This window comes from Ursus americanus, chromosome 4 (genome assembly GCF_024610735.1).
Source record: "Ursus americanus isolate L20-20 chromosome 4, mUrsAme1.1.p, whole genome shotgun sequence".
Classification (NCBI taxonomy): domain Eukaryota; kingdom Metazoa; phylum Chordata; class Mammalia; order Carnivora; family Ursidae; genus Ursus; species Ursus americanus.
In genome coordinates, this window is record NC_142130.1 from 91,445,027 (window position 1) to 91,462,151 (window position 17,125).

Genomic DNA, 17,125 nt, shown 5'->3' on the forward strand with positions numbered 1-17,125 from the left:
TTGCATTTGTTGTATAAAGGAACCAACACGTCTATGACACAATGCACAGATAACACGGCCCATCTTTAAATATGTCTCATCCGAAAATGGAACACCGAGTATGAGATTATATATGACGGAACAGATTTATTTTAGGTGTATCAGTGGTATTCTGGTTATGATTTTAAACAGAGCTCTCATCTTTTAGAAACACATACTAAAATATTTACAGAAGAAAGTCCTGATGCAAATATCTGGGATTTGCTTCAAAATAATACGGAGAAGGACTGGGCAGGCTTAGACGAAGTAAGACTGGCCGGAATAGAAATCTGGGAAGCAGAGTGATTGAGTTCATGAGTTTGTTACATTTTCTGTTTACTGTTGTATATTCGAAATTTTCTACAAAACGTTTCCTTTGACGTGTGGGTACAGTTCAACAGTTACTACGATAAAGAAAAATTTTTTTTCTTAAATATGAGAAAAGTATTAACCTACCAACACAAATGCACTGATTTCCTGTAAGGACACATATGTACCATGGTATCACTAGGTGTTCAACAGGACTGTTTCAGGGACGTCTGAAAAAGAGCTGTTGTATTCCGAGTCAAACCCTGGAGTGGTGGAAAGAGATGTCCTGGGTGTTCCCAGTGCATCCAGGATGCGCCAGGCCAGCGTCTGACAGCGACGGCACCACAGATGGTATTTAATGGCATTAGGGAGCATGAGAACATATGTGAGCTGGTAAGGAAACCCAACGGACACAAATAACCACGTTTTTAAAACACCCAACTTAGCACACAAATCTTGAAACCATAACTTGATTGTAAATTTGAGGCGCCTATATATTGCTTTGATAATTCTTAAATTAACAGGAAAATCGATTTGAGAAAGAACCTGAAGTAAATAAAGCAGAGCAAAACATTCTTTCACTGTGCTTAAATTAACTGTGCAAAGGCACCTACCAATGATCTCAGATTGTTCCAGTATAAGGATGAAAATGGTAATAACCACAAATTCTTACCAAAACATGCATCCGATCTATTTAAAAGTTTAAAATTTTTTATTTATTTACTTATTTATTTTTGCATCTGATTGCTTTGCTGGGACCATCATCAATACCGGAGTCCAGGAAAGAATGTGAAAGGTCATCTCATCTACCCCTCCCCCAACAGAACAGAGAAGATTTGGTAATGAGAATCTGGTGATAAAAAGCCACCTTGTGAACTGACGGCTTCAGGGTGGGGGGAGTGGGGGAATGGGATAGGCTGGTGATGGGTAGTAAGAGGGCACGTATTGCATGGTGAACTGGGTGTTATACGCAACTAATGAATCATCGAACTTTACATCAAAAACCAGGGATGTACTGTATGGTGACTAATATAATATAATTTAAAAAATTATTATAATAAAAAAAAAAGCCACCTTGTGTGATAAACTCATTTGGCCAATCTGAGACATCACACGTAATCCCAGCCATCACTGAAACAAAATACATGCAAAAGAGGAGACTCTTCAAAATTATAGACCTTTGACCTTTAAGACACTTCACAGACTGAAAAAAAAGAGGAAAAACTTCAATCTTCCTGCCTGTGGAAAGCACTAGAGTAATAATAATCTAGACAATTCTAAGGCAGAAAGAGTCTGGACATTCCCCATTCCCCCATTCCTCAAAAAAACAGAGCATCAGGGCACCCGGGTGGCTCAGTCAGTTAAGCATCAGCCTTTGGCTTGGGGCATGATCTCGGGGTCCTGGGGTCAAGCCCCATGTTGGGCTCTCTGCTCAGCAGGGAACCTGCTTCTCCCTCTCCCTCTTCCTCTGCTCCTCTCCCTGGCTTGTGCTCACACGCTCTCTCTCTCTCAAATAAATAAATAAAATCTTCAAAAAAAAAAAAAAAAAGGGAGCATTGTTTTTTAATTTATGGAACCACAATCTAGTGTTTTCTTTTAAAAGTCCTATTTCCTTATTTAGTGAGAATAAAAACAGGAAGGTGTGCCATCATCCAATTACTCACTAATAAACTGCTGTATGGAGGACTCATTTCTGCTCAAAGACAAGAAAACAACTTGTCAAATACTTTCCTATGGCGTTAAAAATGGAAGACTTTACAAGTTTTCTTAGAAGAATACTCACTTCTAATTTTCATTTTAATTGTCAGACTTTTACTTTGCCTACGGGAGGCAAGTGGGTTTAACTACACGTTTTCACAGTTCAGGGCGCAGGAAAAACTCACGGCTTCTGACACCAACAAACAGCCCAGCAAGGTGCCCATTCAAAACTGGGCGATCCGGCTGACCGGGGATGGCCAGTACCAGCCCGCCTTTGCAAGAGATTCTATTTAGAATTTGAATTTAAACCTTGGAGGTGCAAGCACAAACCTTGGAGGTGCAAGAGCCGAGTGCCAACACAATCCTTCTCTTTACCCAGAAGCCCTATCTAACCAGGACACACGCACAGGAGACACACTCAACAACCTACACCCAAACCACAAGATTATGCTGTACATCTCCTTGTGCCGAGTGGAGAGGATGTTTCCCTTTTAACGGGAATCTGTAGATATTTTCACCTAAATCTTCTCTCGTCCTCAGGGAAAAAGACCTCCACAAAGGAAGGTTCTATTTCAGCAATTTATAGCATTTTCTAGAAGTTTTCGTTAAAGTAAACGTAGGAATATAGTGCATATATTCGATGTAGTCACTCATTTATCATTTATTTATAGGTTTCACATGTTAAAATTGTAAAGACTCAAATACCTCTAAAAACTATCCACTAAAACAAATATTCTAAAGGCTCTAAAATATTTTCATTCAAAGCCACGTTCCTCACGTCACCCAATGGGGTCTGACCTCTAGAATTTTCTATGAGGGGCAGGATCTCCAACAATCAGTAAGAACCAAAATGACAATCTCTACTCCAGTATTTCTTCCACTGGTTGTATGATTAAACAAAAGCCAGAGAACATTTTAAGAAAGACAAATACAACACAAGCAGGAGGAGAATAGAGAGTTTTTCTAGAAACATCTAGCATCTGGAAGGCTGTTGTGTGGCCCCAAACTTGGCACAGCAGCGTCTGGAAAAACGCACCCACTGGTAGGCAGCTCCGGGGAGCCGGAGTGAGAGCACTGAGAGTGATTATAGCATTCTCTTATCTCCGAGAGAAAGGGACAGACAGACAGACTAACCTTAGCCGAGTTTTCCCGCCGCCACGCGGGCCCGCTTTCAAGGGGAAGCCAGAGAGCTCTTTGCCCGGACGGCCCCAGCCAGCCCCTCTGCAGAGGTCCAGAACTCTAGCACCCTGGCACCCAGTTGTCTCTAGCCTCCCGCTCAGGCAGGGGAAACAAGATCACACGCCATCCGGGGCCACAAATGGCCTGTCGGTTTCGAAACCCCGAAACGTGATCAACAGTTTTTCAAGACAGCACAATTCCCGGAGCGACATTCCCGAATTCTTATCATGAATGGAAACAGAACGTGCTCCGCGCCTGTCATTCCCACGCCCGAAAACTGAAGGAGGGCGGTTATCGGTGGAGCTCAGGTCTCGGTGCCCAGCCCGGCGGCGGGCAGGACCGGCCCCAGCCCTCGGCCGCCACACGGGCACCCCGGCTCCGCACCGGAGCTCCGGCCGCCCCCTTGGCCATGCCCTCCAGCCCCGGGCCAGTGTGGGCTCATTCCCCAGGATGTATTTTTCCGCCTGGGAGACAACAATCTGCTCCTGAGAACGCTGCAAGACTTCTAGAGACAGCTTCAATCGACTTCCCCAGGAGGCAACGCCATAATCCGTCCCCGCTCACACATGGCAGCTATTAGGGGGCTGGTGTAGGAGACAGAAAGCATTTGGTCTTGGAGGACTTTTTATTCCAAAAGGGCCTGTTTCCCATCCACAGATCTTTGAGTGCAGAAGCGGTGGATATAAATAGTCTAAAGAAGTAAAAGCACCCGTCCTAGACAGGGCGCTCCCGGCAGAAAGCAAGGGCAGGGAGAGAAGCTCCCTCTCGCCCGCCCCTCTTCCCCAGGCCAGCCGGCAAGAACCGAACTAGAACAGCACCCACTCCGAGTGGAAAACAAGCCAAGCTGCGGCCGCCTGGGTCTCCCACAGGCACGTTATCAGTCCCCTCACCCGCCCTGGGCTGAGGGCCCAGATGTATTTACTCTGCAGGAGTCTCTTGGAAACATTCTTGTGAAAATAAGATGCAAATAACAATTCGGTCTATACAGTAGCTGAAAAGCCTCTCCCGGCAAAAAGACAGACTTAAATAAAAAGGCAGCTAAGGAAAACACCCCACATATTATCTCTTTTGCATTTCAACGTCAAAACCCATCATGTCACCTTTGCCATAGGTATTATGCTCGATAACAGGAAGTCAGTTAAAATGAACAAAACATTTCCAGTTTGGGCAAAGGGCGAAGGAAGAAAGAAAGGAGAGAAAGGTATATGAAAGACCCCTAAACATTCATAGCTATAAAAGCTTTTAAATGTTTGCTTTAATCTGCCAGCTGCTCTTTAGCTGGGGCCGCATTATAAAATAGCTACCCCAACACCACGTCAGCCACATGTCAAGCGCTATTCAGAGCGCACCTGGAATTCTGAGTTTCTCTCTAATTTGGATCTCTAAAAATTATTTTCTACGCTGTGCTTTAAAGTAACACTAGAAGTTTCCATCTCACTGTACTTATTTGAGATTCAGAACTAAGATTAAAGGTGGAGGGAGGGAGGATGCCATGCCAAATACTACCCTAAAACATGGAATGCAAGGGGTTGTTGTTTTTAAATTGGAGAATTCTAACTAAGTCAGAAAAATACATGAGATGCTTCACTGCTCCACAATCCGGCTTGCTCTCCCGAGGGGTAAGGACCCCAGCCCTGGCTTCCCACCTGTCAGGGCCACCGGGAGATCCAGATGAGGCTGTGACACCTGTGGGGGCACCTGGTTACCAAAGCTGCATGCCATGAGATGGGAATGTGTCTGTTTTCCAGAAACTTCCACAGAAAGGTCTCACGCATAGTACGCACTCAGAAGTTTGCTAAATGAAGAGATCAGTTAGAGAAGGAGGAATAAGACCCATGTGGTATGATTTAGTCTCAGTTTCTTCCTAAAGCAACCAATATCAGAAAAGAAACTCCCCGGGGAGGGAGGGACTACACTAGGAAATTTTTAAACATTTACACATATTGAAACTACTCCTACCTGCTTTTTTTGGTGGGGGAGAAGGCATTCCACGGCAAATGATTTGGGGTTGAATCAAAATGAAATGTGATACTAGTTTTTGTTTTAAAGAATAGAGGACCCATCCCACAACACCCACACTACCGAAATTACACACATACACACAACATGACAATTTCTTCCCGGTTGCTTTAAAAACGACCCCAGTTGTCACTTCTTGTTACGGTTACATTGCGACCCCGAGGCAAAGGAACCACATACCCTCTCCCTGACAGGACTCCTGCCAACGTCTTGCCTGCCTCCGTCTTAGGAGGAATACCATCAGCTACCAGCCACAAGGAACACCCGAAAGAATGCCAGCTTTGTAGTTTCAGAAAGCCCCAGACCCCGAGCGGTGATGTTCCAGTGTAGGCGAGCATGCCAGGCAGGCTGTGTACTATCCCATCCTCTCCCCCGTCCCCTGGTCGGGCTGGGAAATCGAACGGGACCCACCGGCAGTCAGCTCTGCACTGAGATCCCAACCCGGCTTGTCCCAATCAATCAGCTGCCCCTCCAAGCACAAACCCCTGGAGCTCGCCGCACACCCTCCCCTGGCAGGGACAAAAATGGAAACAGAGCCCAGAGAAATGGAAATGAGAGGGCGAGTTTTTCCGTGGGACTTTAGGTCTGCAAGGGAAAGAGCTGTGTTTTTCTATCAAATTGAGGTCACTCACACAAACACACACACACACACACACACACACACACACACACACTCACACACGGGTCCCCACAGGAAAGGTGTATTCCCGCTAACTTCCCGGCAACACCAGTGGCAAGAGGTCAGTGTGGTGGCCATCCAGTAATCTGGGGTCAGCCGCGTATCCTCTGAGCCTCTCACTCTACTCACACCTCCAGGAAGGAAGTCATCTGTTTGAAAGGGCTCCCTGTGTAGACGTCAGCACAGCTGTGGTCTTCTCTGAGAAATAGTTCGAGGGGTTCCATGGAGAAACATCCAAGCAGGGGTGGGGGCACTCAAATTATAAGCTTCCACCAGGATCCCCAGGACCCCCAGAAGCACCTTCCGCCCACAGGCATGAATGCACTGCTGAGGCCCGGGGGCACCCACACAGGAAAGAGAGAGCCATGATTAAACCCAGCAGCGTAGCTCTCACTGGCCATTCCCCAGAGTCAAGTCATTACTAACACAGCTAATGCTGTTAGAGTAACTGATATAGACACCAAATATTAAATAAACTGCCGATATCCACACAAGAGTCCTTGCTTCTTAACACTCAAGTTGTGACCGTTTCTGGGATGTCTTCAAAGTCCAATAACAGTAATTTGTGTGCATTTTTAGTAACTGGTTTTGCTTGTTATAAAAATAATACATGTACGTCACAGAAAATTAAGAAAATAAAAAAGTTTAGGTATACGTGTGCTCATGTGTTTTGTTTGCTTGGACAAGAGCAATAATTTTGCTGAGGCCTGAATTTCAATCCTGCCCCTGGGAGTTTTGAATAAACGGGAAGTCCCCAGTCACCCAGAGGCCGCACCTCAACCGAGCCCTGCTTCCTCATGGTGTCATGCATGGTGACACGTATGAGGCCATACATGACTGGATTTTACAGGGGAAATCACATGCTGCTGGGGCGTGTGGGTGCCGGGAAAGGCCTCAGAACACATCCCTAGCAAACACCAAGAGTCAACTGTACTTTGGGTGAGTGTTTTTTTCCTACCTGGATCACCATGCTGTTCTTTTCCATTGATGTCGTAGTAATGTGGAAGCTCATAGGTGCCCCCGTGAATCTCCTGCCTGCACCATTTGCTATGCAGAGCAAGGGCCTAGGCACCACACTCTGCAAACACCACTGGTGTGCATAGAAAAAACAGGGAAACGATTCAGGTAGCGAATGTGTTTATTGTGTTCTTTCACATTCCATCCTCAAATAATACCTAGCACAGAGCAAGATGCTTTAATGAAAGACGAATATGAACTGTGACGCTGAAATAATTCCTACAGACCCGAAAGAAAGTGCCACCAGTGTAATGGAAAACTACTAAAGTATGTGGAGCTGGTGCAGAGAGAAAAAAAAAGTCTCTGAACTGCTTCGACAGTCCAAAGTGTCCGTTCACCAGCCAGCCAGCTCAGCAGCGACACCGTGCGGTGGGAGGTGGCTGATTCCCAACAGCACAGAGCGTTGACGTGCCTTAATTCCATGGGGATCTAAGATTTAGTAAGAAGGCTGCAGGAAAGAAAACCAAATAGAACATACGACGACCCAGCTCTCTTCCCAATCTGTCATCCCAAACTCTCTGTAAACGCTGAACCACCTGCACAATGACTAGAAGATGTTCCTAGATGTCTCCACCTCGGCATTAGGAGAAGACCCAGAGGACTGACGCAGCTGCCACCAGAAAGACCATCAAGGTGTGGATCGGTCTCCCTTCACATTCATTTGCATGATAATTGTATTCCAGGCAAACATACTCGAACACCCTGAATTCTTGAATTTCCTTTAACCGCAGATTCAAAGACTTCTAGGAGGAGTTGATAAAACTAAGAAATGAGGATATATACAACAACCTCATGCTCACACACTTGGTTCCTTCGGCTCCCCAAGTAAAAAGGAATTTCGAGAGAAAAGCAGTTGGGAGAAAAAGTAATCCACAGGGTAGAGATCCAAGAGCAACCAGACCAATTAGAAGACCCGAAATGAGAAGAGAACGTTTCTGAAAATGGCTCTTTTCCAAACGTATTATGTACAGAGGAACTTGGTAGGCTTGGAGTCTACGTGGGGTGTCTGTGTATCTGTACATAGAAAAAATACCTGCTTTAATCTCGTTCAATCACTTTATTCCCAGGTTTCTGAATGAGGGTCAACGGTCAGCAGAGGAAATGTATGCCCCCACCCACAGGCAGGTTAAAGTGTACATTAATATAAGCAGACACACAATTCAAAGCCTAGGCTTAGGTGTTTCAGGTTACACCCATCCTAAAGAACCACGGGAAATGCCTGGAGTTCAAACCTTGAGAACATTGTTTCCTCTTCACTGATACATCCAGGAGTCCAGAGGGGCAAGTCCCAAGACCAGTGTGGTCGGAACTCCCAGGAAAGGTCAAGGAGCACTGCCAAGATGAGCCTGGTCTATCTCGCTCCGCGACCTCAGAACAAGGAGGCATTTCCTCACATAGCCGGTCTCAGCCCTCCATGAGCAGGAAAGGAGGGAGAGAGAAGATTTAGGACGTGATCATCACAAATCCCCTGGGACCAGTAACCCTTACCCACGAGGCTCTGCCCCATCCCTCCAAAGTGGGAGGACAATAGGTGGGCCATCTATAGGAGGTGAAGCTCTGAGGACCCACTTTATTTTAATATAAGTCACAAGATGGATCTGACGCTTTTCCTTCTATTAACTGAACATTTAAAATAGAGACAAATGATGTGGAGTTTGAATTCCCAAGATAAAAGCACAAACCAAAGTCATACCATGAATCCCTAAGAGCACCCAGTAAAAAGAGTTCGGGGCACTTGGCTGGCTCAGTCCAAAGAGCAGGGGACTTTTGATCTTGGGGTTGTTTAAGTTCAAGCCCCATGTTGGCTGTGGTGATTGCTAAAATAAACAAACTTAAAAAAATTTTTTTAATAAAAAAATAAAATAAGAAGAATGCAAACTGGCTAAAAACCATAATGAAAATGCAATAAAAGAATGTTTCTTAAATGGAAAAAAATCATCCATTGCAATTTCATTCATTTTTAAAATTTAAAACATGATCCAGCATCTTTTTAGACTAGATACCAGGCACTTTTAGGGACATTATACACATGTAACTTATTAAAACTCCAAACAATCCAATAATATTAATAATTGGACTGTCTTTTAAATAATATAATTTACACAAAACCTTCACATAATTGTTTCTTGCAACCCTCATATAATCCTATGAGGTATCCTAATCTTATATGTGCGTGGAGTTTATAGCTGTCTTCTCCAAGTGAGCACATCCCACCCAGATAACCCACAGCTCCACTCTCCTCCGAAAACTAAGTTTGCCAAGGGATAGAGTATAACCCAAAAGGGAGTTCCTTCTCTTTTAAAAATGTTAAGGTAGGAGGTATACTTTGTTCTTTTCGAGGGAAAGCAGGTAAGTTTGGTGGGTAGAGTCACCTGGACTTTCAGGCATTTGCTGAAACTACATGGTCATATCACTACACTCACAAATTTCCCTGTGTAGGGGAGACGGGAAAAAGACCTCCAAATAATTTGCCACAATTAGTAAGAAATTGACAGCTTGGCAAAGCCAAGGGGTTAGCAGGAGGAGACACCCCTACAGAATGTGGCAACCTGCCCAACCCAGGTAACAACCACAGGCATCAAAGGCAGACAAAAGCCCAGGAAAATTCCTGAACACATTCCCAGCTCTGCGGGCATTTTCCTCTTAGACACGACTGGGCGACCGAAACGAACTGCAGAGCCTCTTGTGCCACAAGATGGCATCAGCATGAATGATACAGAACTTGGGATTTTTCCCATCCACATATTCCCTGAGAAAGGCCCGGATCAAAACAAAGCTTTTTAATCCCAAATGAATGAACTGTGGTTTCCAAATGCACTCTTGACACATAAAAGAGTGACCCTCCGCCCCCTTAAAGCGGACAGGCCGTGACCTTTAAGACACAACACCTTCTAAACGCCAACAGTCTTCCCTCCCCCCCTTACATACAAACACCAAAAATATCAGCTACACTTGGGCATCTTTAAGACCGTTCCCAAACCTGAGGTCTAAATAAAAAAGACATCAAAATCAAGACCACTGAGGAGGAACCGGGGCACCGTTCGGAAGAAAGGCGACCGAGGCGGCCCCTTCCCCGCCGAGCACACACTCACCTCAGCGGCCGGCAGCAGGTGAAGAGGCGTTAAGGCAGGAGCTTGTCTTATGTCACAGTTCAGGCCGAGCGTCGTCAGGATCTCCCGAAGGACTTCGTATCTTCTAGAGTTGCTTGATTTGAGCAGATCGAAATCTTCTCGGGCTTGCACCACGGAAGAACCGGGAGGTAGTTCTAAGTGCGCCTGAGGGAGAAAGACACCGCTTCGTAAACCCTAAATCGGGGGCCCTTGCCGACCGTAGGAGAAACAGTGTCTTTACCAGCATTTCGGAAAACCCCAAGAGAAACCCCTGTGAAGATCAACGGTATATAGACGTTGAACTTGACCATTTGGAGTCACGACAAGCCGTAAAAAGAGTCAAAGGAGCCGACTGAAGTCGTGGCGGTCGGGCGGAAAGGCGGTGCGTAAACGAGCCTGGATGGTAATCAGACCCTGCCCAGGTCCCGACTTGTGTCACTAACCCGTTGGGGGACCTTGGGCAAGTTGCCTAACTTGATTACTAAACACTTAGAAATGGGACTGTGCTGAGAAGCCAACTAAAGTGGTTACTGAACTCCGGGAGGCACAATAGGTCGCGTGGAAACTCTCACTCTACCTGTTAGTCATAACCACCGAGAAACACCACCAGGAAGGAGAGGAGCCTCACTCACCATTGTGAGAGTGTCTGCAGGCATTCAAATAGAAGAAGTGGGGCTTGGGGGACCCCAGAGAGCCCCGCCCCACCACCTCCCTTCACCTGGATTGAATTTAAGATTCAGGGCTTCATCTATCTAGTTCAGGCTTTGCCATTCACTTAAAATTACAACAGCCCCACCTAGAGGCACCTGGGTGGCTCAGTCAGTTAAGCATCTGCCTTCAGCTCAGGTCACGATCTTGGGGTTTCTGGGACCAAGCCCTACATCGGGCTCCCTGCTCAGCGGGACTCTGCTTATCCTTCTGCCCCTCCCCCTACTCGTTTGCGCTCTCTCTCTCTCTCTAATAAATAAAGAAAATCTTTTTAAATAACAATAAATAAAACAGCCCCACCGATCAACAAATGGTCTGTGTCTTGGTTTGAAGGAACAGACTAGAACTTCTGGTCCTCTTGAGGGCAGATCTTAACTGGCCATTAGAGCCTTGGACGGTGCCAGAATATTGAGAAACCTAAGCATATTTGCTTTATTTTATTTTGCCTTTGCCAGGGATGAGCTGTGGATTTCTGTTGTATGCAGAGCTCCTGACCGGATATTAGAGGAGCATGATGAAAATAAAAAGCAAGGTGCCAGCCTTTGAGCAATGTAATAACTCTCAATTCCCACCAAAGACTTAATCAAGTCAAAAATACTGTCCAAATATACTGTCCAAAATGGTCCAACTGTGCAAAGTTGATGCCAATCTGAAACAGTGTGGAGAGACAGTCCAGCACAGCCCCATGCTACGGTGGGCCAGCCGAGGGCTGCTCCTGTCGGCCAGGAGCAGGAGTGAGTCTGTCCCCCAAACAGCCACGGAGAGAGGCGGAGGGAGACAAGTGAAATCAGTCAAGGTATCCGAATCCGAGTCTCCTTCGTCCCTGCGTCCTCTCCCTAAAGGTGGCCTCTCCTCTCCAGTGGACAAAGCCAGTGGCTCTCCTGGAGATGACCCCTTCCAGGTGGCAGGAATAAAATGAGCCACGTTCTCCCCGGACCTGGGCCCAGAGGGGAGGGCGTGAGCATGACGAATGGCACACGGACACCCCAGGCTGGAGAATACACAGAAGACCCAGGAAGCAGCCGCAGCGAGGTGTGCTGAACTCACAGCCACACAGGAGCCAGGCCAAGGAGGAAAAGGAAGGCTTGCCGCACAAGCAGGCCTCCAGAGCTCCAGGAGGTGAGAGAAAGGACAGCGTGAGAGGAGTGCTTTTGTGGGCTTCAACAGTAGCTGCTTCGACAACGGAAGCAAGAAGAGAGACCTCCTCTGGCTCCACACCTCAGTTCACAGGTCAGAGAGCGTGTGCTTCTGGACTTGCACTCCTGGAGCTCCGTGGGACCCAACACACATCTCGCCTCTGGCTATAATACTGTTACTATACTGATGAGTCCATTTCTATACCTTGACTTCTTCTAAAATTAAGGCTTTTGGAACTAAAACATCTCCAATCACAAACGGGGGTGGGGGGGCAGCGGTTTGCTACTGGCATCTAGTGGGTAGCACTGTTAACACCCTACAATGCACGGGACGGGACGACTCCACCACAGAACGGGATCTGCCTAAAATGTCAGCAGTGCTGGGGCTGAGAAACTCTGCTCAAAAAACCAGACCACTCCTGCCATGTGCTACGCTAAATAAGGAAATAAAATATTTTTAAATCCATTTGGGCAACTTCACGCCACAGTCCTGGTCCATTTGATAATCCAATGTCAGCATTAATCCACAGCCTTAAATTTCCCCTGCAAACCTGATCGTTACAGCAAGCACATGAAAATGTCCTTTTTCCTCGTGATGAACGGTAAAGGCGTCCATATACAGCTCCTTGGCCGTGAGACTGCCACCTACTGCGCGGCTGTGGTGTGCCCCTGAAGTGCTTTGCCCCCTCTTACTGGGTTACATCATTACTCGATTTATTAGAGATGAAGACTATGAAACTGACCAGGGAAAGAGGAAACTAACCAGCCCGCGATAACATTTATTGGCTGCCCTCGGCGGCGAGGTATTGTAGTGACACAGGTCTCAGCAGAAAGCAGTGACCCTGTCACACAGAGACTGGAAGTCATTTAAAATCAAAAATGACATTCTAATCCTCTGAATCTGATTTTTGAAGCTGCATCGTATTGCCTTTTTTTTTTTTTCCTAGAGCAATGCAGGCAGTATCAAATTTTATGACAGCGGGGTCAATTTAAATGGTGTGGCAAGTGGAGTTGCCATGTCACTCAGAAATGGATCACAGCAGTGCCGAATCAATTTTCTAGTACAAGTCTGTGCACAGGGGTGGTAAAAGTCACTATTCAAAACTGAAATACAGCTCTAGGAAGTCGAGTTTTTAAGTGGATTTTCTGAGAATGCACAGTTGCTATAGTTACCATCTTTGCAGAGAAAAAGATAAGAGGAACATTTATTAGGCCTCCGAACTAATTCATGTGCTTTGCAGCCTACGTGAAACCTGCTTGGCTTGTATGCATTCATCTATCCTGCTGTCCAGATTTCTTAATTATATGCATCTTTGCCTGAGCATTACCTTTAGAACAAATGAGTGGGCTTTGGAATAGTAAAGAAACAAATTTATGACCCCTTAAAGAATGTTTGGTCAGAAAAGCCAAGAGACTTAGCTCCTAGGACAGCATATGAAATGAAAATCAACAACAAAAAAAAGGAAATGATTCTCCAACTCAATAAAAAGATCCCTGTAATAAAACAAAATCTGTTGCACGCACCCTGGGAACTATTTTGGGCAAAATATCTACATCTACTTAACCTTCTCATTAGATAACAAATCCTTAGGGACAAGGGTTCATCTAACTCTAACAAAAACTTTCTGCCCTGAGCTATTAAAAAGTTTGCAGTCAATGATCAGGAATTTGGAAACAGTCTATCCTGCTTCCATCTGCTTAAACAAACAAAAAAGGAGAAAGAAAGTGGGGAAAAAGTCAGCAGATGAGCCAAAGATTTTGGGAAGGGGGGGGGTTGTAGCACATCCTACCTTCTTCCTTCCCACTTTTTCCTTACCTGTATAGAGCCGACCATTGAACAATGTGGGGGCAAGGGTCACTGACCTCACCGTGCGGTCGAAAACCTGCATATAACTTCCAACTCTCCAAAAACTTAACTAACAGCCTAGTGTTGACTGGAAGCCTTACCGGTAACATGAACAGTCAATTCACACATATTCTGTACATTATACGTATCATATACTCTAGTCTTACAATAAAGTAAGCTGCAGGAAACTATTACTAAGAAAATCATAAGGAACAGAGAATACATTTACAGTGTACTGTATTTAGCCAAAAAATTCCACACAAGTGGACCCATGAAGTTCAAAGCCATATTATTCAAGGGTCAGCTGTATTAATGTGCCATAAATCTAAATCACTTCAATATTCTATCTGAAATCGTTCTCAGCACTTAGATTTGAAGAGTGACAAAATCATAAAAGAAATGAGGATTTGAGAAGTTTTCAACACTCACTACCCCCGGAGTTAACATTCACACAACCCCTGACATCAACTACAATGTTGTGATGTGAGGGTTATTAACACCGAAAATCAGCAGCCCAAGGCACTCAACTCCCTACATTAACTAAAAGGGTCAATTATACTGACCACAGTGTGCTTTGAGACAAAAGAGTAGACTAATGTATTTTGGAAAGATTATTACCAGTACAGATCAAAACGAAAAAGAATTTTCTGACCAATCCTCAGTTAACCAGTAGTCATTACATCAGCCATGACACCTTCTGCTTCGTTCCTGCACCGCGTGTTTTGGTGAAATGGGACATCCATATGACAGGAAAGCCCTCATCTAAACGTACTCAGCATCAGCAAAAAGTCCCCAGCCAAGGATCAAAAGTACCCACAGAGCACAGCCTCTTGACCCTTTTGGTGTTCAGCCTCAAAGAGGATACTCTCTGCCAAAGATCCCCAAAGATCCCTACGCGATGCCAGCCTCCATACCTGGCAAAGAACAGCTTCTCCTCCGTGCGTTCCAAAAGGCACTTGTACTATCAGCCTGTCCTGGTCCTCATTCTCCAGGTGACCCTTGAGCTTGCCCAGGCTGAGCCGCTCCCCAGGGTCTTCCTCAAAAACGTAGCCACTGCTCAGGACGCTGAGCTTCACCTGGGTCTGGTCAGCCTTGGAGAAAACCAAGTTCTGGACTGTTTCCTTGAGCACACTCTTGCTCGTCACCTGGAAGCCAGCAAATCTGAAGGACGAACACAGGCCTAACACTTTCCCTCCCTGAGAAAGGTAGGCCATGAACTTCTGGGAAAGGTCTTCGGGAATAGCCTCCTGGGTGGCAATGACCAACAGCAGACAGTTGTCTGACCACGGGTCTCTGAGAGCACTTTCCCGTGACAGGTGGTAGAGCGTATAGCTGTCGGTGTCCACACAGTCAGCCAGAACCAACCGGACCTCCTGGAACCTGTCCAGGGCTTCCTGGGGGGCAGAGCCCACGTAGAAGAGGATGTTGGGGGCCTTTCCCGTGATGTTGACCCTCCTCCCTTCTCTCTCCAGGCGGATATCATCAGCAACATCCTCCGAACTGCCACTGTGATCGTAGGGAAGATCTGGAATGTTCTCTGCAGATGCAAACATCACAGATTCGATGGTGCTATTCTCAAGCTCCAGACACTCATGGCAACTAGACAGATGGAGCGGACAGTGCTCGACGGAGCCTACTCCTCTGTCACCCTCCTCGGCAGGCTCGCTGCCAGAGGCACCCCCTTTCCCTGGTATGGGTTGTGCACCAAGAACCTTGGGGTCATCTCTACCAACATGCTCCATAACGTCTGGCTCAGGCTTACTCTCAGCGGAAGGTTCAGGACTCTGTGGTAGGATCTGGGCTTGCTTGTTAGCTGGCTGATCCTCCAGTGCCTTCAGAGTATGGTCCTGCAAGTGCACGGCTAAAACACGAACAAAAGACAATCATCAGCCCTTCTGGTTTGTCACGCAGCTCAGTTCAAAACCTCACGGTGCTCTCTGCACTCCATGACTCCTGCAGGGCAGCCCGCCCGCCGGCCCCCACCTGCAGCCCTGCCTCAAGTCTGCGGCATCCACTGGAACCCACTGGAACCCACTGGAACCACGGCACTGCTGCCACCTGCGGGGAGGGTGCGCCCGACCTTCCCGAGGGTGAAATCCCAAATCCCACATTTCTACAACACCTTTACCTTGTGAATCTGGAAGCCCCAGATCCCCTTATCGGTTGGTGAACAAAGTGGGATTCAGAGAGGTAATTGTGCCTACTTACTTACAGAACCGATTTCTTGGGTGTCAGTCTCCTATAAGATAATGAAACCGAGAAACAAAAGGCACATATCTAGTGTACCCAGGCATACCCCAAGCAGAAGGTGCTCTCAGGACACTTCATAGGATCAATGGGGGAAAAGGGTCCTTCCAGTATCTTCTATCTCAGGACTGGAATAGAAGTTTATAATCGCTGATTCGAAAAACATTTATGGAGGACTTGCTATGCATCTGACATCGTATGGGCATGTGCACATGCCAAATGGGGAAATTAAATGATTTACAAGGATTTCCAGAGCCAGTAGCACTCATTTGCTCAAGCTACAAATGAAGATTTTCATGGACATAGAAACTCAATTTTTAAACATAATTAAGAAAGAATATTTCGCATGTTTCCTGAAAAAAGGATGTATCCCGAAATACTGACATATATTTTTTTAAGTAAAAAACTCTTAGAATTAGAACTTTGTAGAAACATGGTTATACTTTCCATTCAGCCAAACTGTAGTCTAGAAATTTGTTATACTTTTCAGATTGTGGGAAACAAATATTATATGCACGCCATCTTGTGGATAATGCAATTATGGAAAATCCTTGTTTAAGAATTTTAAAAGCAGGGGCGCCTGGGTAGCTCAGCCATTAGGCGTCTGCCTTCGACTCAGGTCATGATCCCAGGAACTTGGGATCGAGCCCGCGTCAGGCTCCCTGCTCAGCCTGCTTCTCCCTCTCCCGCTCCCCCTGCTGGTGTTCCCTCTCTCACTGTCTCTCTCTGTCAAATGAATAAATAAAATCTTAAAAAAAAAAATTTTAAAAGCACTGGGGTGCCTGGGTGGCTCGGTTGGGTAAGGGTCTGACTCTTGATCTTGGTTCAGGTCTTGATCTCAGGGTCGTGAGTTCAAGCCCCATGTTGGGCCCAGCACGGAGCCCACTTAAAAAAAAAAAAAAAAAGAATTTCAAAAGCACTATCAATAAGGGTCTCAAAAAAACCTAACACGTGTATGAATCTCATACTGTTACAATTATATCCAACCTGTTGACTGCATTAAACTGAAGATAAGCATTTGCCTTAAGCCACATCGAACAAGAGGGTTCAACAATCCTTAAGCTAATAACCAATGGTCTCCTGCTATAATAGAAACATTTCTTTTTTTTTTTTAAGTTTTTATTTATTATTTATAAGGGTGTAGTAATCTCTACACCCA

At 45.9% G+C, this 17,125-nt stretch overlaps 1 protein-coding gene across 7 annotated transcripts in view; it reads right to left on the reverse strand.

Moving 5' to 3' along the window:
* HLCS (holocarboxylase synthetase) overlaps nt 1-17,125 on the reverse strand; it is a 208,848-nt gene that overhangs the window by 158,796 nt on the left and 32,927 nt on the right. For 6 of the 7 annotated variants that reach the window (XR_015724268.1, XM_045813556.2, XM_045813558.2 and 3 more), the window contains 2 exons: nt 14,634-15,580; nt 10,012-10,194 (listed from right to left, as the gene is read on the reverse strand). Coding sequence is in view for 6 of the 7 variants with exons in the window: in XM_045813556.2 (XP_045669512.1) it covers nt 10,012-10,194; nt 14,634-15,580 (1,130 nt within the window). In the remaining variant the exon portion in view is untranslated. The remainder of the gene's footprint in view (nt 1-10,011; nt 10,195-14,633; nt 15,581-17,125) is intronic. The other variant, XM_045813555.2, reaches the window with a different exon arrangement.